The sequence below is a fragment of the Hyperoodon ampullatus genome (genome assembly GCF_949752795.1).
Source record: "Hyperoodon ampullatus genome assembly, chromosome: 1".
NCBI classification, from domain to species: domain Eukaryota; kingdom Metazoa; phylum Chordata; class Mammalia; order Artiodactyla; family Ziphiidae; genus Hyperoodon; species Hyperoodon ampullatus.
The window spans coordinates 90,814,263-90,838,564 of NC_136914.1; the positions used below are offsets into that span (position 1 = coordinate 90,814,263).

The 24,302-nt window shown below is 37.9% G+C and overlaps 1 protein-coding gene across 1 annotated transcript in view; it reads right to left on the reverse strand.

The window, feature by feature from the left end:
* Positions 1 to 24,302, reverse strand: part of FRYL (FRY like transcription coactivator) — a gene marked incomplete at its 3' end in the record, with an annotated part of 206,784 nt that overhangs the window by 27,836 nt on the left and 154,646 nt on the right. The window contains exons 40-52 of the mRNA XM_079707243.1: positions 23,894 to 24,079; positions 22,397 to 22,601; positions 21,131 to 21,252; positions 20,093 to 20,283; positions 18,290 to 18,384; positions 16,613 to 17,220; positions 16,216 to 16,313; positions 12,142 to 12,312; positions 10,075 to 10,215; positions 6,149 to 6,346; positions 3,226 to 3,387; positions 2,967 to 3,041; positions 2,451 to 2,627 (exon numbers count right to left, since the gene is read on the reverse strand). Of these exons, the coding sequence (XP_079563369.1) occupies positions 2,451 to 2,627; positions 2,967 to 3,041; positions 3,226 to 3,387; positions 6,149 to 6,346; positions 10,075 to 10,215; positions 12,142 to 12,312; positions 16,216 to 16,313; positions 16,613 to 17,220; positions 18,290 to 18,384; positions 20,093 to 20,283; positions 21,131 to 21,252; positions 22,397 to 22,601; positions 23,894 to 24,079 (2,429 nt within the window). The remainder of the gene's footprint in view (positions 1 to 2,450; positions 2,628 to 2,966; positions 3,042 to 3,225; positions 3,388 to 6,148; positions 6,347 to 10,074; positions 10,216 to 12,141; positions 12,313 to 16,215; positions 16,314 to 16,612; positions 17,221 to 18,289; positions 18,385 to 20,092; positions 20,284 to 21,130; positions 21,253 to 22,396; positions 22,602 to 23,893; positions 24,080 to 24,302) is intronic.

The window sequence follows — 24,302 nt, forward strand, 5'->3', positions numbered from 1 at the left end:
TGGTGGATGAATGAATACACACTGTGGGCTTTCAAGGTTGGGGGATATTTTAGAAGTTTCATTAGCAGTTAAGTCTGTTTTGTAGCAAAGTACTTCTTGTTACCTTGTTGGAAGCAGGACTATCTTTAGGTTTTAGAAAAGCTCTATCATTTGATTTGGCCTAATTATGAGGCATAAATTAGCACCACGCTCCCCAAATTACTGTGACTTGAATGAAAAATAGAACTACAATAAGCATCTTTAATTCCTTCTAAGGTTCTATTCAAAAGTTATATTCATTACTATGGACATTTTAGAGTACTGGATGAACCTGAAAGCATTTACAGTGTTCTTTAAAAAAAAAAAAAGGCAAACAAAAAGAAAGAAACTGACCATTACAAAAATGTCAAGATCCAGCCTTTAGAGATTCTAAATTCTGCACTGAAAAAAGCAAGTAATTACAGAAGAATTTAGAAGTGGCTCATGCCCGTGAGGTAGGGCAGCAGGTCTCTTGTACCCACCACACTTCCTTGCCTGACTGTGCAAGTATGTCCAATTTCCTACAACATGTTTTTCCAACTGTGGGAGCGACATCAATTTTAGAGGCTGGTGACCTGCTCTTTTTAAAAAAAAAAAAACTGAAATGAAAGGAATAGAAAATATCACTGTGCATAGCATAGAGTAAAGATGCATATTCTTGAAACTTTTATTTTAAAGGTGCGTCCATATAGATACACTTGGATGTGATATAAAATGTACTAGCAATGGCCACAGCTCAAAAAAAAAATGTTTAAAAGCCACTGCCCTACAAGATGCTGAACAATACTTGTTCTTGGGCTCCTGTGAACCTGTCCAGTGGTGTCTTTGGGAATATGGCGAACTATGACATAGGAGCCTGTGCCACCCCTCAGCCAGTGTAAGGGCATCTGCTGATCTCTGAGGCACCACGGTCATACCCTCATATCTGCAGGGGTGGGGGGCCTGGGGCGCCGAAGCACACAGGAGGACCTCCCTAAACTGGCTTCCTATCAACAGCTAACGGTGTGACATGGCAGAAGCCATTACATTTTATTCCTTCACCTCACCTATATGAGCCAAAGGAAACATCCCTTCAAGAGGGTTGATGAATGCATGCAAGTTATATGAGTGATTTTAATGTCTTTGGACAGAGATATATCAGTGACACAGTATGAATACTTGACAGTAAGGCATTTGGGGCTCTTGAAGATAGACATTTATAACAATTTTAGAATGAACATTTTTGTGATCTGTTTGATGTAAACTTTTCAGATTTAGGAGACTGTTGTTTAGGGGACTGACATCAGCTACAGGAATAGGCCCTGAACAGCCTAACACAACCAGGGCAATGGGCAATCCTATTCTCTTTGCCACAATGATTGGTTTAGAAATTGGCAAATGCCCCAACTTGGGCCAATGAGATGTGACAAGAAGTGTGCTAAAAGCATTCAGAGAGTAACTTCTTTACTTTCATGAGAGCATTTCTGGAAGTGACCCCTGCTTCCTCTTGACACTGCTGTGTGTGGACATAACCAAGATCGTCTGAGGTGAAGCTGACTTGCAGAGAAGGGCAGAGCCTACAGAACTGCAGAGAAACAGCCTGAAACCTCACTGAGCCTTATCTAAAATAAGCTCTAACTCTGGGCTAGCTCAGTTCTGGGAGCGTAAATCTACTTTCTGAGTTGGATTTTCCATTTAGGAAGCATCTAAACTGACACAACTATCAACTTTCTCTAAACGGAGTCAATATCAAGGACAAAGTCCTTGGTATTGAATGAAATGAGGCATTTGAGAGAGCTGGCTCCAACCTAAAGAAGAAAATGATGATCAATGTCATAGGCAGAATCTCAGCCATAGGAAAGTGTTCTAGAAGAGAGCCAAAGGCGCCTTAATCGTCAATTTAGTTTCAGGGCCACCTTCTTTCAAGTTGTCTGATAATTTTTTAAAAAATAACTAATTTTATTTTATTTTTTAAATTAAATTTAATTTTTTTGGTCACACTGCTCGGCATTCAGGATCTTGGTTCCCCGACCAGGGATCGAACCTGTGCCCCCTGCAGTGGAAGCGTGGAAGCCTAACCACTGCACTGCCAGGGAATTCCCCATGTCTGATATATCTAAATGTAATTTTTACTATTCTGCTGCACATTAATTTGTATAATTCATGCAAACATTTAAGTCTAAGCATACCCTCAATTAAAAAAAAATACTTTCGAAGAAATCCATTTTTACTCTATATTTTAAAATATAAAGATGAAAAATTAGATGTTCCTTTTATTTCAGACTTATTCTGTTATGCCTAACTGTACTAATCATGTTTAGTTCCCAGTTTAGATTTTTACCTTTTGACCTTACACTGCCCTTAATCAGGAAAGATCCTGTGGTTAAATCCTTCCTTTTCATGCAGTTGTCAACTATTCTATAAATATTAGAAAAGAAAGTCCATATCCTTACCTCTGCATCTTCCAACTCAACATCTAAAAAGTCAAAATCCTTAAAAACGCCAAACTGTTGTTCACTGCTGTTATCTTCCACAGCTACTTCTTCCTCTTGAATTATGTCCTCTGTTGCAGAAATGAGGCTAGTCTGCTGGTCTCCGGCTTCCAAATCCTCATTAGAAGAAAATACAACCTGACCCCCAGCCAAAAACAAAGCAAAACAAAACAAAACTGAAAAAGGCCATCCATCAGCTTTGTCACTCTGAATATGGGACATCAGTGCCCTAAGAGCCATTGCAGGCCTCACCTGTCAATGAGCTCAGAGCTTCAATTTGGTCTAATGTCTAACTGGGTGTATGCTTAATTAGCATAGCGGCCAAGTGTCAGAAAGGCAAGTAATAGTTTTTTCATTCTTAGTCAACACTGTAAGTAAGGTAAGTTAGAAAAGGCAAGCAAGGAGACAGTAATTTCTGTTTCTTCATGGACTAACATGATGTTTAAAACCTTTACAGAGGTTTTCATGATTACTCACTGATGGATTCTTCGGAAGACCAGACTCTGGACCACAGAGAGAAAGCACATTCATTAGCTTTTCTCTTGTTCTTCGCTAAGGAGAAGGAAAATGCAAACGTTACGATTCCTGATAAAATAAGACAAATTCTTAAGTTCTCATATATAGAATAAAATGGATTCTTCTATTCTATGAACTTTTTTTAAATCTTTTTTAAAAATTTTATTTTATTTATTTATTTTTTATACAGCAGGTTCTTATTCTATGAACTTTTATGTACCTGTGATAACTGTGGCCTCTTCCAACTAACAGGAACCAAGGCATTAGAATTAGAACCAGAAGAAGTTGAGGAAGTGCTTCTTGTTACAGCAATCACTTTCGGCTTCCCGTTTCTTCCAGCTGCACTATGCTGATCACCATATTTATTTCCAATAATTGGTGTCTACACAGAAACAAAATGCCAGTGTTTGACTCAAATAATTCAACATAAATGGGTTAAGTGTATCTATAATGACATTTTTTATAAACAGCCAAAAAAAACAGCATAAGGAGAAAGATTACTTAGCGTAAGGCAGATACTACAAAAATCAAAGGTAATGATGATATCTTTTTTTTTTAATCATAAGATTTCACTTTATTGGGAACAAGTCTCTGAGGAGATTATTGGAGAACTTATTCCTACTTTAAATACAGATCTGCTTTCTTTAAAAACTACCATCTTCATCTTTTCCCCCATGATTATAAAATAGGTCCTCTTTGAAAGCTCAGAAAATATGAAAATGATTTAAAAAAATCATCTGTCAGCTCACCACTCAGACTTAATGTCTATTAATATTTTGGTGTTTTTTTGATGCATGTTGTGTGCCTCAATAAGGTGCTTTTGCAAATATTCAACATAAGTAACAACTTCAAAGAGAAAGCTATCTACATATGTCTTACTGCAAATCTGATATATAATATTTCCAAAATTTATTTCCGTAAAATTCCATGATGAGCCCAAACTTTGGATGATCCAAAACATGTGTATTTACTTGGCTTTGTGAAGTGTCTCAAATTTGCATTTGAATATAATTTTAAGCTCACTTGCATGTCACCCAAGTCCCCTTATGATCTGGTTCCTGCTTATCTCCCCAACTTCAGCCTCCACCACTCCCTCCTGAACTTCATACTCCAGCAGAGCTAAACTTGCTCCCCAAGCATATGGTGCCTTTGTGGACCTATGTGTTGGCACATGTCACCTCCTTTGCATAGAACATGCACCAAGCAAACCCCTAATCACTTTGAACATTGCCTCCAGACTTCCAAGGAGGCCTATGCTGATACCACCACCACCTCTGGGTAATTATACTTGGACATTTACCAGGTGATGGTGATTGTTTCTGTGCCTCCCTCCCCGCTATACGGGAGTCCCTGGACTGGGTGTGACTCATCACTGCTCCTCTAGTATATCTCCAGAGCCCACACAGAGCAGGTACTTGGGAATTTTTTGATGAAACAAATTGAAATTAACTATGTGATATAGATCAAATGTTCTGAGGATTCGTATCACTGTTTTAAACAAAATAATTGTGACACCATCATTTTCTGACTCAGAAGAACAGCAAAGCCCAGTTTCTCCATCATATTCCCATCCTGTGTATTCCATGTTAGAAATTCTCAGGTGATAGAAACCAAAACATTGGCAGTAAACATACTTTCTATCTTAAAAAAATAACCAATAAGCTCTGGATAAATTCTAAGACCAAGACTAAACTGCAAAAAATTTTTTTAATCTATATAATCCTAATCAATTAAAACATGAGTAGATCTTCAGCTGTTATCTTTCTCAACTCCCCCACCCCCACCCAATACTTGATCAATAACTTCTCTCTTGAAAAATTCCTGCCTTGGCTTGTGAAAGACCATTTCGATGGCACCAAAGCCAACAAGAGTGGGCTGAGTTTCTGGAGGAAAAAAACCAAAACTGATGCTCTCCGCAAGGGTCAAAAAATCTTTGCATGAGATTTGTATCGATATTAATATGTAACATAGTCAGGGTTCAGGTTCCCTCTGGACTGGGGGGCCCTGCCTCAATCTAGCCCTAAAATGTAGGGCTTCTCAAATCTCAGTTTATTTTAGCCTCATTTTTCCTTCCATGATTTCAACCATCCACCTATATGACACTGAAAACCCTTAAACTTTTTCCTTCTGCCCAAGTTTTCCTCTAAAACTTCAGATCTCTTTAGGTAATCAGCACCTCCATCAGTATGTTTTTTGGTCTCTTTGGAGCCAGTATACCCGAGACTGAGCTCATCATGCCCTCCTTCCCTGCTAATACCTGTTCTCCCTGCATTTCCATCCTCTTTGAAAGGTACCAACACTCACCAAGTTGTCACAGCAACTGTCCTTGTCTGTTCCTTACTTAGCACCTCCTCTCCTTCCCATCAAACCCCATCAATTACTTCCTCAGACTTTTGAAAACCATCCCTTCCCTCTTTGTTTCCTCTGCAGTTGCCTAGGGACACAGTCCAACATTATCTTTTACCCAAATTACTCTAACAGATTCCTTAAAAATTTCCACCCCCCTCCTCCCTGGTCCATTTTCTGTCCTGTTGCCAGCATGATCTTCCTAAAATGCAAATCCTAATATTTCCTATTCCAGCTAAAAATCCTTTAAGAGCGCCTACTGCTTCAAGAGAAAGCCATCTCATCAGACAAGATGCCGGTGACCTTGCGGCTCCCTATGCCTTCAGCTTCCTCTCTCATCCCACTCTATACCTCCATCCTCTGTACTCCGTGCTCAGGGTAGGCCACACTAATTGGATGGAAGTTTCCAGAGCGCCACGCTTTCTCACACTTACAAGCCTTCATTCACACATGCTGCTTTTTCTTGGATTACTCCTCCCTCTCCAGACTTCCATATATACCTGTCTAGGTTTACTTATCTCTCAACATTCAGCTCAGATCAGGTTAGATGTACATGCTATATATTCCTATAGAACTTCAAACCTACTTCCAGTCAAAGCACTTATCACAATGTTTATTTGCCTATCTCCCCAGGAGGCTATAGGCCTTCTCCCCACTCCCACCCCATTTTCATGACACCTGTCACAGCATCTACTGCTGAGTATGAGCTCAATCAATGCTTGTTGAATGACAGAATGAATAAATGAAGAAATGAAAATTTCTAATAGAGCACCTTTATCAATCTCTGAGCATCTTACCTCAGATATATCAAAATGAAAATCTAAGGTCTTCCCAGGCAACTCCTTAGAGACGTTATTAAAAATTTTAGTGAAGGATATTTCAGGAGAACCTGTATCTCCTCCGTAGGTCCTGGGGATATCGTTGGGCACGACAAGGCTTGCCGAGCGAGACACCACCAGTTTTAAGATGTTAAGGGCTTCCTTCCAGTAAGGACTCTGGTTTCAAAAAATAATAGACAAATACATATTTAACTAAGAACAAAAACTTAGTGTACACTGTAGGCAATGAAAATATTATTTCTACAAAAACTCCTTATAAATTATTCATTTTTACTTTGAGGTCCCTAACAGAGGGTCCGAGTTACAAAAGGAAAGAAAATAAGTTATTATTTGTACTGTTAAATTTATGAGATATTGTACATATAATAATGCTACCAACTCAGAATATTTTGCATTTTTCCCAATAAGTGCTTTATAAATATTATTGGTTGAGAAAGTCTAATACAGTAATCTGGCAGTTGGGGTAAACAAAGGGGTTGTATATATATGTGAACTTTCTAGATGAATGAAGTATATGGCTTTAAGACTCTAAAACTTTAAATGTTTTAAGTCTTGGAGATAAACATTTTTTTTGTTTTTTTTGTTTTGCGGTACACAGGCCTCTCACTGTTGTGGCCTCTCCCGTTGCAGAGCACAGGCTCCGGACGCGCAGGCTCAGCGGCCATGGCTCACGGGCCCAGCCGCTCCATGGCATGTGGGATCTTCCCGGACCGGGGCACGAACCTGTGTCCCCTGCATCGGCAGGCGGACTCTCAACCACTGCGCCGCCAGGGAAGCCCGAGATAAACAATTTTTGATGCATACTTTTTAGACATAAAAATATTAAAATACTAAAAAAATTTTAGATTTTTCTTAACGACCCAAGCCCCAAACAATAAGCATAAGTGCTACGCTAAAACGATGCTCTCAGTGATTCCTGAGTTGTATAGGGTGAACTTTTCCCCCTATATATGGTGGCTATGTTTTCGAGTTATTCTTCTACTTTTAGTTTTGTATATTTCTGCCAATAAAATTTAGGAATGATTTATATGACAGACGTATATGTGGAGAGGAATCAATGCCTAATTAAAAATTTAGAACTTTTTTTTTTTTTACTGCTTACTGAAAATCATATAAAAATGATTTTTTTTCTTACTTGTGGTACCAAAATCAAACTTCAACCTTGTATTATACATATTGTTTCACAGTTGGCAGTTCTGAGAGAGGGGAAATACTACTTAAAAAAGGAAGTGAAAAATCTTTGGCAGAACTGAATTATCCAATTTAGCTAATAACATCTTGCTATGAAGACATCTAAAGCATAAAATATTACTAGTAATTAAAAATGTCCACATGTGGCTTCCCTGGTGGCGCAGTGGTTGAGAATTCGCCTGCCAATGCAGGGGACACAGGTTCATGCCCTGGTCCAGGAAGATCCCACGTGCCGCGAAGCAACTAAGCCCGTGACTACTGAGCCTGCGCTCTAGAGCCCGTGAGCCACACTACTGAGCCTGTGCGCCACAACTACTGAAGCCCATGAGCCACAACTACTGAGCCCACATGCCATAACTACTGAAGCCCGCGCACCTAGAACCTGTGCTCCACAACAAGAAAAGCCACCGCGATGAGAAGCACACGCACTGCAACGAAGAGTAGCTCCCGCTTGCCGCAACTAGGGAAAGCCCACGCATAGTAACGAAGACCCAACGCAGCCAAAAAAAAAAGAAAAGTCCACATGATACTGTGACATTTTAAGCACATCATCGTAGAAAACAGTTTATCTTTAACAAAGTTAGACTATGTAAAAATCATCATCATTTTTTTCTTATGGAAATAATTAGGAGCCCTGGGCATTGCAAAATGCTAAAATCTCTTCAGAGATGTTTCCATAAATTATATTGGTACTTGTGTTCTAAATGTGAAAGATCATCAAGAGTTCAAGTATGTAAAATGTTTAATATTTGAATAAAGCAGAAGTCACTAACTGGGATGACCTGTCAGCTAAATATAACCTTGGTTTACCCAACATTGAAAAATAAATTTAAGGGCTTCCCTGGTGGCGCAGTGGTTAAGAATCCACCTGCCAGTGCAGGGGACATGGGTTCGAGCCCTGGTCCAGGAAGATTCCACATGCCGCGGAGCAACTAAGCCTGTGTGCCACAACTACTGAGCCTGTGCTCTAGAGCCCGCGAGCCACAACTACTGAGCCCATGTTCCACAACTACCAAAGCCCATGCGCCTAGAGCCCGTGCTCCGCAACAAAGGAAGCCACTGCAATGAGAAGACCGTGCACTGCAACGATGAGTGGCCCCCGCTCACTAGAACTAGAGAAAGCCCACGCACAGCAAAGAAGACCCAACGCAGCCAAAACATAAATAAATTAAAAATAAAATAAAATAATTAAAAAATAAAAAGAAATTTGAGACATTTTAAAATTAGGCGATTTTAAAGAAAAACCCAGATTTTGAGCTTCTCTTTATAAATTAGAAAAGAAAAATTAGAAGTTCTGGCCACAGTGGACCTGTACTCCAACATGGCAACCATTCTTAGTCATGCTGTTCCTTTTAGATGAGGAATGTGCAGTTCACTTAGTCATAAATCTATGCCCTCTTATGGTTACTTGCTGGCCCACTGGGCATATAAGCTTGTGGTTCTGAACAAAAGAAATGAATCTATGTTTCATAAATTAGTAATTCAATGTGCTATGTATTTCTGCGGGTGATCCAGCAAATATCTGATGAGTTAACTTCTTTAAGCCTTAAGGAATAAAAAGAGAAAAGTGCTTTAGGAAAAAAAATATAATTGTTGAGTGGTGAAGCCTTGCTCCTTAAGAGATAAAAATAGAGAAGATACACAGGGTTACCAAAGAAACCTATGTTTTTTTTTTTAATATTTGCAATCACTATTTTCAAGGGAATCTAAAAAATAACCCAGATTACCCAATAAAAATACTGAAAAACATTTTAATACAGTTGTGTTACTTTCAGAAATGGACAAGAACACAAGCTCATTGCAGATGAGTATTTCCATTTGTAAATTTTGCTTTAGCGAATGCAGTATCACTGGAGTAGAAACACAAAGTATTAATCCGTTAAGGCTCTCAAAGAGTTCGCTCTGTTTGCTCAGTTGTATCCACAATACTGCTCTGCTTATCAAGGCGTTTCTTTTTTTTTTTTTTTTTTTGCGGTACGCGGGCCTCTCACTGCCGTGGCCTCTCCCGTTGCAGAGTACAAGCTCCGGACGTGCAGGCCCAGCGGCCACAGCTCATGGGCCCAGCCGCTCCATGGCATGTGGGATCCTCCTGGACCGGGGCACGAACCCGTGTCCCCTGCATCGGCAGGCGGACTCTCAACTACTGCGATCAAGGCCTTTCTTACAGATAGTTCAAAAGTGAAATTCAGTACAGACCAAGTTGACTTGTCGCCATTTACAGTTAAACCAAGTCTGATTTTCTACTTTCTAAATATCTGGCACTTTTTACCAGACACAGAAAGCAACTCTAAAATACAGACTCTTCAAAGAGTTCTTCTGTTTCTAAAAGTAATATCTGTTCATTATGTAGGACTTGGTTAAAAACAGAAAGGTACAAAGAGTCACAATCATACTGTCCAGAGACAGTGACTGCTGCCATTTGTGTACATTCCTTCCAGTGATTCCTGAAATGTACATTTGTAGATGTAATCATTAAAAATAAAAATCAGGAATCATGCCAATCCTACCGTTCAGATTCTGCTTTACATCACTCAGGTTGAGAGCATTTTCTCATGTTGTAACTATTCCTGAAAACATGATTTATGAACTAACCACTTCCCCTATCTTAGACATTTAAGGTGTTTCCAATTTTTTTATGATTATAAATTGTTTCAAGATGAACACTTCTATACATGAGATTTGGGGTCACTCACCTGTACATATTTGCCAATAATCTTTATGATCTCCAGATTAAACTGCTTGACTGGGGCAGCGGAGAGGTCAATATGACTCAAAAGACTATAGATGATCTGTAGTAATGATTGCTGCATACTGGACAGTCCTTTTTCTAACAACTGAAAGTAATATTAAAAAGTATACTTTAATCAGGTTAAAGAAAATTCCACAGGATTTACATTAGTGATGTTGAAAACCATAATAGATTTAACCTAAGAGTTCATGGTTAGAGTTATCAGAAATCCAGAGAATAATGAAGGTAAAAGGTAATGTCTATTATTGTTACTTGTCCTTGCTGCAGAAAGGAGAATTAGACAGATTACTTGTCATCTTAATCTTAGTGCTTTCTTTTATATCCTTAACTAATTTAGTTAAACACCATTTATTTTAGGTTAAGAGAAAAACCGCTACACCACCGTCACCAAAGAATAACTAACTACCCGCCAGCCATTCACACCAGCCACTTACTACCTATGTGATCTTGGATACGTTTCTTATTTCTCTGAGCCTTGATTTTTAAAAATAAAACTGATAACACTTGCCTCATAGGGTTTGTAGGACAATTAAATTATATATGTGTAGTTTTAAATATATGTGACTAATTTTAGTACTGTTGTTAGTAATAATTTGAGTTATTAATAATCATAAAATAAGGATAACTTACACTAGTAAGAGTAACACTGGGGACAAAGCATTCTCTCTGTAGACTGGAACTATATGGCCCACATGTGGTACCCAATGGGCTGTATTGTGCCAGTGCCAGACCTTAGAACCCCATGGGTGGGTCTTCAGGGAGCGCTAGTGTTGCTTTAGTGTTGAACTTTATGGTGGCGCAAAAGTTGAACTTTATAGTGGCACTTAAATTCAAAGCCAGTTAAGGAGGTCTGGCTTTATGTTGGCTCTTGTCCTAAAGGTGTAGGTATAAGATAACCTAGCGATGCGCATTCATTCAGGTTAGGAAGCTCTCAGGCAGAGGGCTCACGCTGTTGGCTCACCTAAATATAAAGTCGATGGGAGTAAACCCATCCAAACCAACACCTTAAACATCCACACCAGTCCTGAGCACTTTATAATGCCCACCATCAGTGACTTAGCTAAGTTAAACAGTGCTGTGAGCAATACTTAAAATGTTTATTGAGTTACAAATAATTTAAGTTTGTACAGTGTGTTAGGTTTAGTTGCCAGAGGTCAACTTTCTGAAAAGGAAGGTATCACTGACAAACATTTTTAGTGACTAGGAATTTCTTCCTTTTGAGGGTCTCCTTGTGGCTCTCTACTCAATAATTTACTTTTCTAGGCACGAAGTTAGTTCTTCAACAAATAAATACAGTCGACCCTTGAATAACAGGCTTGAACTGCAAGGGTCCACTTATATGTAGATTTTTTTCAGTAGTAAATACTACAGCACTATAGGACTCACAGTTGGTTGAATCACGGATGTGGAGGGCTGACTGTAAGTTACATGTGGATCTGACCGTGTGGAGGCTTGGCACCCTTAACTCCTGCGTTGTTCAAGGTCAACTGTATTAAATTTTCATGCTGTTCTATCACCAGATTTTAAAATTCTATTTACTCCCCCCCAAAATCATATTTTACATTAGGAAGGAAATATATCATCAAAATTAAAACTTGCCCAGCAGAAATGACTTTGCATGCTGTATTTCTAGAAAGGATCTCAAAGCCAAGAGCTGGTTTTGTAGAAACAAAAAGATAACCATTCCCTAGGATCAAGACCAGGAAAAAACCCATTTGCCTTTTGAAATAAAGGTGAGGTTTATATTATTATGAGTTTTATGTCACTTAAGGACAGTGAATGAGGAAATAAACACTGAAAATGAAAAAAAAAAAACCTTTATAAAAACTTCCTCCTTACATGAAAGATATTACCTATACTTTTCTTCAAAAAAAGATGTTACCTATATTCACTCTCAAAGAAAATTTGAAGATTAATTAGCATCAGTGCTGCTTCTAGAAATAAATCTACTTGAAAATTTTGCCACAGAACAGTTGAAAAACCCTTTTTTTGGGGGGGGGGGTGAATTTACCTCTGCAAGATAAGTCACAAGACTAAATGTAGTATCTGAGAAGGAGTCATGCAGGTATCTACACACTACGTTGATCCAGTTAGAACAGTCTCTGGAATACGTGTGCGTACTGTACAGACTCATCATGTGAGCCAGATTGACAAGCGTTGGGCATTTTTCTTCTGCACAAACCTAAAAAAGCAAACAAAAATTTCATTCACTTAAAGACAGTTAAGTTTAAACTTGATTTTATACTAAATGTATTTATTTAATGAATCAATTTAGATATATATGTTGAAGAGTTAATGCATTTCATTTCAATACGGTAGATAAGTTAAACAGAAGAGGAAAAAAGCACAAGGCATTCTTAAGAGAATACCTTAGATCATACAGAGAGGATTAATATGTCAAGCACTTCCGTGGGTGTTAAACAGTGTGGCTTTTTTTCAGTCTGATGTAAAATGTCTTTGGTAAAAACCCAAATGTTTTTGTAAACCCTGTGTGTCATTTCGTAAAAAGAGTTTTGTTTTGTAAAATCTATATACGGTTCAGTGCACAAATAACTAAACAGGCAGGCTCCACGTAGGAATCCTCAGCAAGGTTCGGAGCTGCTACGCCAAAGAAGCAATGCTTTAGTCTCAAGCTGTCCAGGGTATCTCACTAGAGCAGTCAACTGCAGAAACCTCAACCTGTGTGATACAGTCAAAGGACTTCATTGGAGGACTGATAAAACGTTTGAGTCCTGCATCTCCAGTGTGGATGTCAAGCTACTCTTCAGGAAATCACCTAAAGCTCTTCAGGTCCTTGGCCAGTCATTTACAGGCTACTACAAAGTGTACTGACTTCCTAGACTTTGCGTGATACGGTACTACAGAATCTGAATCAACAAATGTTTGGGAGGATCTTACTGACTAAATGCACCTTCATAGTCCGTCTGGTTCCCTGAGTTAACTGGTGAGATGTTCCTTACCCTCCTCCGAGGATACCTGAACAATGAAGACCTGGAAAAAGGCCACCCTCGTCTTATAGCCTCATCTATCATGAAAGGCTAGCCTCGTTGAAATTTCTTTTAATTTTCCTTTTTTCCTTTTCCTCACTTATTCTTCCATCTTATTGATGTTTGGTATGTATTTTCACAAATTGCCTAGAGCATTTGATAAAGAAAGTAGAGTATTACCTACTAAAATATATGTATTTTCAACTTTCAGATGACTATAACTAACTTTTACTTTGATTCGTCATGCAGACGGCATCACTGGATAGGCCCAAGATATGAAGGCATGCAAGACTATGCAGAGACTAATACAGTACCTTGGAAGTTATTTTGTAAAATCATTAAAAGCAGTTGTTTTCATGCCATTAGCCTTTTACTCATAAAACAGACACCAGGAAGAAAAAAGAAAAGTTGTTTGATATTTCTGATTCGTATTTCAAAATATAATAATTTATCACACTATTTTAAAAAACCACATAACTTTATAATTTCAAAATTTGTTATCCTACAGCAAAAATTTTTATAGTTTAAATTCTTTAATCTTATCCTGAAGGATAAGGCATTCCTATAGAATTCTTATATTCTTAAAGAATATTTTTTGAAAGAATGATTTTTTAAAAACCTATTTTTTGAAACAGAAGAAAGTTCTTTGGAATAATAGGCTGTGTACTTTTATAGTAAAGCAAGTGGCTTAGATTTAATTTTGGAACTTTGGAATTACCAGGTTAAAATATGAGCCAAAAAAGAGTATGTTTTATAACCAACTTTTTTAGCATACTATTTTTGCCATAATGAATAGCTAAAAAGGACAATATTTGTCCTAAGTGTTGCCTCATTTTGAAATTCTGTGCTCTCCAAGGGCACAAACAGTAGAAAGAGTGACATTTGCATAATGAGGAAGCACATAATGGCAGAAAATTATTCTCAACAGTTTAAGTGAGAGAACAATTAAGGAATCAATTCAGTTCACATCCTGCAGGTTGCTGAAAGGCCACAGAGGGAACCTTTGTGTGCTGCTCAACAGGAAGAAAACAGACTTAATAGCAGTTTATGACTAACAGAAAGCCACATATTTGATTTCTTAAAAACATAAAAGATATTTGGGACTTTCCTGTGCTTTGCCTCGGTCATGACAGCAGAGGCTTGGAGCTCAAGGGGCTTCTATGGCCTTCCGGTCACGCTGTGCTTCTCACCTGACCCAACACTTAGCAAATTACTCAGCACTTCAGCTGCCCATCTCAAATGCTTCTACTTCCCCTATCAAGGGATTTATGCTTTTTGCTTTCTTAAAATCCTGAAATAAGCCAATATACATTTTTTCCTTATATTTTCTTTCTTACCCCTCCATGTAGAAAAAAAAAATCTTTGTTTACATTTTCCTAATGGTATGTTATTAGAATATTAAAATGAAAGTCATTTTAATAAATTATTTTTAAAAATCACTTTTAGACCTCATTAATGCAAACACATGTTGTTGGGTTTTTTAGTGCAAACCATCATTTTCAAAACTAAGATATGTCTCCATGAACTATAATAATGGCTCTTCTTTTCAAATACATGCTTTTAAAATGGTTAAGAATTTCTCCAGATCTATTTAGAAATTTAAATAAGGATGGATTCAACAGCAAATTTTATTAAATATTTTCTTGTCACTTATTAAATATTTTCTATCCAGATAATGAAAATGTTCTTACTCTTGTTACTGTGTATGTGATTTGGGTTGGTAGTATTTTTTCACTCCACTGGCACCCAGAGATAAATTTGCACTTAACAGTATTGAAATGTGGGCCACAGAGAGATGGGTGTTTTATTTGGTTTTCTAGAAGCTTGCTCTTTCCATTTACTGCTGTGCTACTTGCTAACTGAATCTCAGGTTTGAAAAAAATTGCTTATATAAAAAGCTCTTCCAGAGAAATTTACTTGCTTGTTCCCTTCTGTTGCAGACTTCTCTGATTTTTCTCCCAGTGCTTTAGCCAGGTTATCTTACTTATATTACTATTGAGTCACCCCCTCCAGTTCACCTGATTTCCTGTTGTATGTATATTACTTGCAAATTCCTATAACTTGTTCTTGTAACTGTTTGTATTTTCAGCCTGAAAAGTCTTTTTTCCAAGACTCAATGTGACAAAAAAAATAAATATATAAAATAAAATTAGTTAAGAATTCAGTTTAAGCCGAAGGTAAGCCGAAGGTAAGGTATTTGTGATCTCTTTATTGTTCTTAAGAGGAAGTTACTAAATAGATAAAATGTCAAAATCATATTCTTTTACAATTAAGACTAAGAGCTATAAAACTTTTAAACAAATGTTCACAAATGATTTAAAAATAGCTACATACGTGTTTAAGAAATATATGATGGGAGGAAAAGAGTCAAATAAGGAAGAAAAAAGAATGAAGGGAGCATAGAGAGAAGATAAAGAGAATGTTAGAAGGAAAAAGGCAAACATAAAGGGAGAGAGAACTTTCAGAATCAAAAAATACATTATGCCCTCTTCTTCCGCAGGGCCTTTGCACATGCAATTTCTCCTGCCTGGAAAATTTCTACCTTCAGCCCTGCTCTTGTTTCTCATCTAGGGACCTTATTTTGGTTACTCTTATTTGCCCTTCAAGTCTGCTTAGATATGACTTCCCCAGGCAGACTTTTGCTTTATGTGTCCCTAGAATATTTTGTTCTCCCATTGCAAAGTCACCAGACTCTACGGTGATTGTCTACTTACTTGACTGCACTGCCACCCTAAGGCCCATAGGGCTAAGGATTCTATTTACTCTGATTATCATTGTTATTTCCAGCACCTGATCCAGTGCTCAGTACATATCTAGGGGCAAATAAATGAATGACTTGGAAACTGACAGAGGATAAAGTAGGGAAACAGAGCAGAAAAAGATTCAGACTCAGAGGAGAGCTACTCTAAACAAATAATTTTATTCACTGTCATTTGAGCAGCTAACATATCATTACTATATTACTCCTTCATATGCATAAAAGAATAAAAATTTAGATAGGAAGTGACGGTAAAAGGATTTTTAAGAGATTCCCCCCTTAAGATAAACTCCAGAGAAAATTCCCTAAAGTGTTATCTTCCAGCATCACATTTGCTTACCTTTGCTATTCGACTAGCTGTTTCTTTGCAAAACTGAGTTGGGCTGTCAAAATGCTGGATTAAGTGAGGCAATAAGCAAAGGATGTTAAGAGGAAAGCCTATCAAAAAAAAAAAAAGCAAACAATAACCAATTTTATTGCACATTATTTTAAAAATTAAAGGATTTTTTTCATGGTTCACAAAAACCATTTTCTTTTTATTTCCTGGAGTACTTGATCTTCTAAAAAAAATTTTTTTTTTTTTGCTTTTACCAAAGAATTTAAGCTATCTCACATATTAAGAAAACCATAACTGTTTGTGTAAAAGCAGAAATTAGTAGATTTCAAAACCAACGATTAGTTTACATTTCACTATACTAAAAAAAAGCAAAGAGTTGGTGCAATTCTAGTCACATCACCTGACAACTGGGAAGGATCCACCAACGTGTGTTTGGAGACAGCAATAAGTTTACTCAGGAGGTGCACTGTCATTTCCTGTGTAGATACTGAGGTAAAACCCTTAAGGAAGAGCTGCTGAAGGCCTGGGAAATTATTCCACTTCAGTTTGCTTTGTACGGTTTCAATCTTCTCTCGACTCTCTGTTTTTTCCAAAGGCAGGTGGATCAGCAGTTTGTTGAGAAGTCTGAGAGCCAGGAGGTATTCATATTCATAATCTGATTCTAATAAAGATGCTGCTATCCAAAAAATGGTGGCCATCAAGCTGGCAGGCTCAGTAGTGGGCTGCACATCATACACGGCTTTCTCTCTCAGGGAGGAAAGGCTTCGAGTCCTCGCTAAGCTACTGCTGTGGTTGAGCCGTCCATCCATTATATCCAGTGTATTACTCCGCCGCCGGTCACCTCTTCGGTCACCAATTAAACTTAACCTCAAAGAGTTACTTCTTGCATTACTGCTATATCCCAAATAACTGCTACTATTAATGGGACTTGTGCTTAGATTGAGTTGTCCAGTGCTTTTCCTGTTAGCTGCATACTTGTTTCCCATTATAGGATCATGGTATGAGGTTCTTTTTAAAAAAAAAAAAAAAGAAAAGAAAGAAAAAAAAAGATGAATTCATGCACAATCACTTCTTTTGCTACATTAATTGTACTCTTGAAAACACTGCAAAATGGTAACTGTTACTAGGAAAAATCATTTTTAAGTATATCTGACTTTTGCTTAACCCAATTTCAGTTCTTTCCTCCCTATTAAAATGTACAACAGTATCTTTTCCACTGTGGCTACTTTCGGTTGGAGGAGGTTTGATTTGAAGCGAAAATTCTGCAATAGTTATCGCTGATAACTTTTAGCTCTGGGATTTAGTACATATTACGTCCAAAGCAGGCCTCGTTTGTCTCACCCCCAGACTCAAAGGTCCTGATGTTCCCATTTCTGTCAATTCACATTCTTTCCAAAAGAACCAAGCTCAAAAATTTAGTTTTGATTTCTCCTTCTCCCTCACGTCTAATTATCATTGATTAAAAAATAAATACAGAATACTTTCTACATTTGCCAGCAGTATGCAAAATGCTAGGAATATTAAAGTCCATGGAAATGGATAAATTAGAGCCTGTTAGTTGCTGTTATGAAAATATTAAGAAAATACTGTGAGATCCCAAAGGATGGAATGCTTGGCATTGCCCTGGGGCAGTTAAAAATACTTAGCTAGGAGGTGATATTAAGACGGGACTTGAAGGATAAATCAATTTGGGATTTGCAAGGAAGACAAAGTTCAAAGAGAGGCTGGTCCAGGGAGAAGGAACAATATGTGGAAGGTGTGAGTCCCGAGGAGCCTGGTCTGCTGGGGTGACAAGAGGATGTTGAGTGTGGCAGTAACAGCCTGTCACTGAGGCTGAAGCCTAGTAGCACAGCAGAGAGGTCTCTGACTAGGGTGTCAGAGGAACGGCACTGCCGCAGACTAGCCCCGTGAGCTTTCACACGTCTCACTGTCTGAGGCTCATTTTCCCACCGGCAATCCATCTGAATTTAGGGGTAGTACTCTCACTGCCAATATTAGAACAATATAGTATTACACATATTTAGCTATTGAAGGTCTAAATACAAATCTACCGGTTGCCTAGTTTTTCAGTTCTTACTGAGAAAGGGCAGAAAGAAGATCGTAATGCTTCATGGTTTCAGCCAAAGTATCAATTGCAGATTCCAACGTGAGAAGAAGCTCAATCACAAATCCCTAGAAAAAAAGGCAGATCTTAATTAATTATACTCTGGAAAGAAGAAACTGCAATGCACTTCCTGATGAGATTTCAAAATAGAACAAACTCCACATTAATATGACAAAATAAACTCTTGAGCAACATGATCTTGCTGATGGATGAGAATGCATCAAACTAATGGTATAAACTGATTATACTGGCAACACGATTCACCCAAAATTACCTGGGCCGGAAATCTAGGAGCCATTCTTGGTTCTTTCTCTCACATCTAAATTGAATCCATCAGCATCTTCAAAATATTACTTTAAAAATAAATCCTGGGCTTCCCTGGTGGCGCAGTGGTTGAGAGTCCGCCTGCCGATGCAGGGGACGCGGGTTCGTGCCCTGGTCCGGGAATATCCCACATGCCGCGGAGCGGCTGGGCCCGTGAGCCATGGCCGCTGAGCCTGCGCATCCGGAGCCTGTGCTCCGCAACGGGAGAGGCCACAACAGTGAGAGGCCCGCGTACCGCAGAAAAAAACAAAAACAAAAACCTAAATCTGACTTATTTTCTCTACCTCCATAGCTTCCCTTAATCCAAACTATCATCATTTTGGCCTGGACTCTTATAAAGAGCCTCTTAACTGACCTCTCTTGCCTTCCTAAGGATTCCACCTAGCCTCCAGAGTGTTTTTTAAAAAAGCAAGTCATATCCATCACCTTCCTTTTAAAACCAATGGGCGGTTTCCCATCAATTCAGAGTGAACTCCCACCTCCCACCAGAACCTCCTTGGCCTCACATGATCTGGACCTGCTTACCTCATCAATCTCCTGCCTCTGAGGTCCCCAACCAGTACGTTCTAGCCACATTGGTTTGCTTGATGTTCCTCTATTTTGTTTTATTTTAATTTTTGGCTGAGCCATGAGGCTTGCGGGATGTTAGTTCCCTGAGCAGGGATTGAGCCCTGGGCCCCAGCAGTGAAAGCGCCGAGTCAATCCTAACCACTGGACCGCCAGGGAATTCCCCTGATGTTCCTTTAAAAAGCCAATTGCTTCTGCCTCAGGCCCTTTGCACTTGTTAGTCCTATTTCCCTCTGCCCTCTTCCCCAGATTATCACAGGGCTCACTTCACTTAAACATGTGTTCAAAACTCTTCTTCACAGATGATCATATAAAAAAAAAAAAATCCTCTCCCCCATCATTCTTTAACCTGTTACTCTACCTTATTATTTTCACAGCATTCACCACTAAGTAAACTTGTATTATACATTATTGGTGGATTAAAGGCTTGTTTCCCCAATGAAATGTGAGCTCCAGAATGCCAGGAACTTTGTCTTGTTCATTACTGTATCCTTAGTGTCTAAAGCAGTGTTAATAAAGTCATGAGTCTGTACAGACCTACGTAAGCTCTCTATTGCAATATTTCACTTAATTTATCTTAACAAATGAAATTCAGTGTTCTAGTTTACATCTAACTTTAAATTCCTCTTATACCTTGCGGTCATCTCAGAATAATATCCAGGTGTGTGTGATAAAGCTGTTTCTGATAGGCACTATTTAATTCAATTAGTATGCTATTAAACATTAATTACACAACTTTGTTTCTTAATTCTTTGCTTGTTAGCATCTGACATCAGTAATTCTATACAACCATTATCTTGCTCTACCTGCCATGATTTACATTTGGCAATAAGTCCTTGAAAACGAGGAGTGCTCGATACTTGCTGAAAGAATTGAATGAACTACCTGTGCATCTTCTCCTGGATCCCCTACAGTTTCTACAAGTCTGGAGAGAACATCAGAAAGTGTAGTTGCCGAAAGAGGCTGCTTAAGGGCCCTGAAAATCTGAAAGGATCTCCCAGCATAGTGTCGAGAAGAACAAGAAAGTGCTGTCTGCAGAGCAACCTCGCTAAGATGATGCTCCAAATGAATTCCTTCTGTGAAAGCAAAGGAAACAAGTAAGTGCTTGTTTTTCAGGATATATATAGGGGTTATGATCAGAGGCTAATAACCATGTTAAACCCGGTGCCAGCACAATACCTGGCAAACTGGGCGGGCACTAATATTTCATAAGTCAATGCTTTTTCTTTTCATTAAATTCCATCTGCACTTTAGATGACTCTTCATTCTAATCTCCAGGGAAGTAATCCCTGAGAAAAGGGTTTCTCAGCTCCAGCATTACTGACATTTTGGCCAGATAATTCTTTGTTGTGAGGGCTATCCTGTGTAGTGTGTGTTTGTGTAGCAGAATCCCTAGCCTCTACCCAAGTGGACACCAGTACTAACCACTTGCCCCGCGCCCCCTAATTGTGACAAAAATGTCTCCAGACATTGCAAGATGCCCTGAGAAGCAAAATCACCCCTAGCTAAGAACCACTGTTTTAGATACATTTTACTATAATTTTCAGAATGTGTTAAATTTTAGATCATCGAAGCCTATACCAGTATAAAAAAATAATATAAGAGTTTGTCATCTCTACCTATGTTCCTTCAATATAATAGTTTCATAATAAACAATTGTAATTTTATTATACCGTCTTACACCAAACTAAGAACCTCAGAGCGTCAAAGTAGCATTCTTATTTTTAAGTAGTAACAATTTTTCTTCAACCAGAACAAATCTGTTATCACTAGTAAGTTAAAAAAGAAAACCTGTCTAAAACTTTTGAAAATTTAGACATGTCAACTTGTCAGCTTTTTGCTAAACATTATCAGAAGTTGTGACATCACACTAAAAGATCTGCTTGAAAGTAAATACTATCTGAAATGATCATTAAAATATACCTGAGCTTGACTGCTTAAAAACAGAAACCACATGTTTCAAAAATGTAGTTAACTGCTCAGCACTCTTTATGCTAGGATTCTTGGCAGAAACATCCTCATGGTTCCAAAGGGGCCCTCTTTTTCTGAAAACAGAGAACAGACATGATTCCCTTGGTTTTTAAACTTAATTAAGGTTTACTCATACTCACCTAAAATGTGCTTTTGCAGTTAGAAAGGATAGTAGTTGCATAAATCAAATAGCATGTCACACAGTCTACTGCTACTATTTATGTACTTCGATACGTAATGATCTAGAGCAAGTACAGGAAGATCCAAGTTACGTATAATTTCAAAGTCTTCCGTTGTTACAGTCAAATTCTCTCAGAGGTAGCAGGAAAAGATGGCAAATTTTGCCAAGTGAGAAGAGTACTGGTTACTGCTTAGGTATTACAGGTCAAAACAGTCTCGTTTGTAGAGGCTAGACTGTATTTAGATTGTAATGCAAATAAAATAATTTAGAAGTTAAAACTACCTGTCGATTCTTTCTTTAAAATATCTTTGCATTCACCAGCTTGGTTAGTGTTAGGCCCCTTATTGCCATAGGCCCAAAGTGCCCTGGAAAAAAGATGTGGTCATGCTGCCTCTAGTCTGTAACACCTCTAATTCATCACATACTTTGCTATGACTGATTTTCTCAACATATTTATTTAATTGGGTCCTCCACCCTCCCCATCCAGCTCAAAGATTTTTGATAATGTCTCCTTTCTTAAAAGATCTATAACCTCTGGCCAGGGCTTCATGGCCCTCCAGCTTGTCTAGAAATTCCTCCGCATTACACTCAGGCTGGATTACTCACCAGTTCCAAATATACTTTGTTTTCTCACACCTCTGTGATTTTGCTCTTGCTATGGTATACTAGCCCCTTTCTCCCCACCTACGTTTCTTCTTTATTTATAGTGCTTTTGCAAAGAGTAGGCCATAAATAAATATTTGAAGATTGAATGTTAATGTAGCTGGTGGAGGCAGAAATATATATTCAGATAATACTGTATCCTCTTTGGGTACCTGGTATCTAGTCATGATTAAGACCCTCCTTAGGTATAACAGTGTGAGCAAAAGAAGAAAGTCTCTGGCTGCATCAAATTTTCTAAATATTGCACAATACAAACCTGCCTATTCCAAATCAATGACCCTTTGGAAAACAAAATAGGGTTCGCTGAAGCTGACAAATGAAACAATGACTTAACACAGCTATGCGTCAGGAATGGTAGGAGCTGCAAATGTTACCTTGAGGTAATGAATTCCATGAGGGTTTTGACTTTTCCATCCTGCTCTACTGAGATGTCGACCTCGCTGAGGACGGTGGTGTGCAGATGTGAAATGGCAGCACTGTTATTTCCTAAGCTGATACTAGAGGAGGTAGAACTTGAGCTGAGCCCTGAGTCGGTCATGGGGGAGGGCTGGTAATCAGGTATAAAATCGCTAACACCTGCTGAAAGAGACACGGGGCGTGAATACCCAGACGGAAGCAATCTCCCACAACACTCAAAGAAGTGAGCCTCACAAGCACCAAATTACACTGAGTGAGTTTTTGAGCAAACGTTGTTTTCGGAGCCTCTCAGTCAAACTTAACGACTTGGACTTACTATGCAGTCCTGTGCTGCCATCTGCTGAACAAAGTTGAAATTGGCAGTATCCTAATATTTTGGCATATTTCCTCAACATAGGTTGCCATTCACACTTCTATAATGAGAACTGATTTTTAATTTATGTTAAGGAGTCTATGCTTTCTGCTTCACTTTACTTAAACAAGGAAAATTTTAAAGTCTATTTGTAAAATTGATATTATGTCAATTATTAAATAATTCTAAAGGTTATTACTAATGCCCACATTTACAAAATAGCAAAAGGAGCCTTAAAAACAAACACCAAACCATGGAATTTTGAATAGAAATGCTTTAACAAAAAAAAGGCAGTAAACTTTATTCTGTTCATCTTTTAATCATGGTTTAAAAAGGCGAATAAGTTTACTAATAGATGTTTTCTCACTAACTACAGGTTTTTAAGTAAATAACAGGGCTTTAAGTAAGTAACTTTAAAACGTATTAACCCTGTATTTGGCATTATATGATTAGGAAAAAAAAAGTAATTTTATTTCAATTTTTAAAAACCAATTATTTTCTAGATCATCTATTATAAACCTGATGATACTGATGAATGAAATAAGTAAGTTAGGGCTATTAGGGAAAAAGAAACTATAACTTGAAAAGTAAAACAAATTCACATCGACAGTGAAATAAATTTTACATTAAAGTGTCATTAATTTGGACCTCACTACTTCAAAATACATAATTTGGAACTTACTAGACTTCAAGATGTACAACATTTTAAGTGCAATCGTGAATAAAAAGTTTTAAAAAATTTTAAATGTCTTCCTTTGTCAATTTTTCAGATCTTGAGAGTAGGGGGAATCTAATACAAGTTCACCATCTTTGTCATAACCAGTGCTCAACAAATTAAGCCACTCTTTCATTGTACCTTTACTTACATGTGGAGAGTTTAACATTTTTATGACAAAGACCCTTAAAGGTAAGAGAGATTCAAATACTCCAAGTTTAATTCCTTCTTCTATGAATTAATAAATAATGTCAATGGTACTTAAAATAATAAAACTACATTAAAAATATTCTCTAGTATCTCAGCTTCAGTTGATGTTATCTAATGCAGGATCCCAAATTAACGAAGTACGGTTCCAGTTTCAAACTGTACTTTTAAAGCAAATACCTGTGAAAGTATAATCTAAGTGTGCAATTTGTTTGACTGTAAGCACCCTGGGCTCATTAAACTCCTTGTTCCTGAGAAGGACAGAAGCAACAGTTCGGATGTTACTGTTGGATCCCATTACTATTAACAAGTGCAGAAGCAGGCGTTTACAATGTTCATACACCTCAGGGTGGCAGTGGTCAAACCCTAAAGGGAACAGTAGAAAATCATCATCAGTAAAGAGAAATAATGAGTATTCTTGCTATCAAACTCATATTTTAAAAAGAAAAGCAGAAATTATATAAAATATTTTGTGAAAGACGACATAGTACATCAATCAAGTTCTTTATTGGCCTAGAATGTGTATACACTTTTACAATAGCCTATTGTCCTACTGGACTAGGGAGAATCAAGACAAATTTCCAGTGTG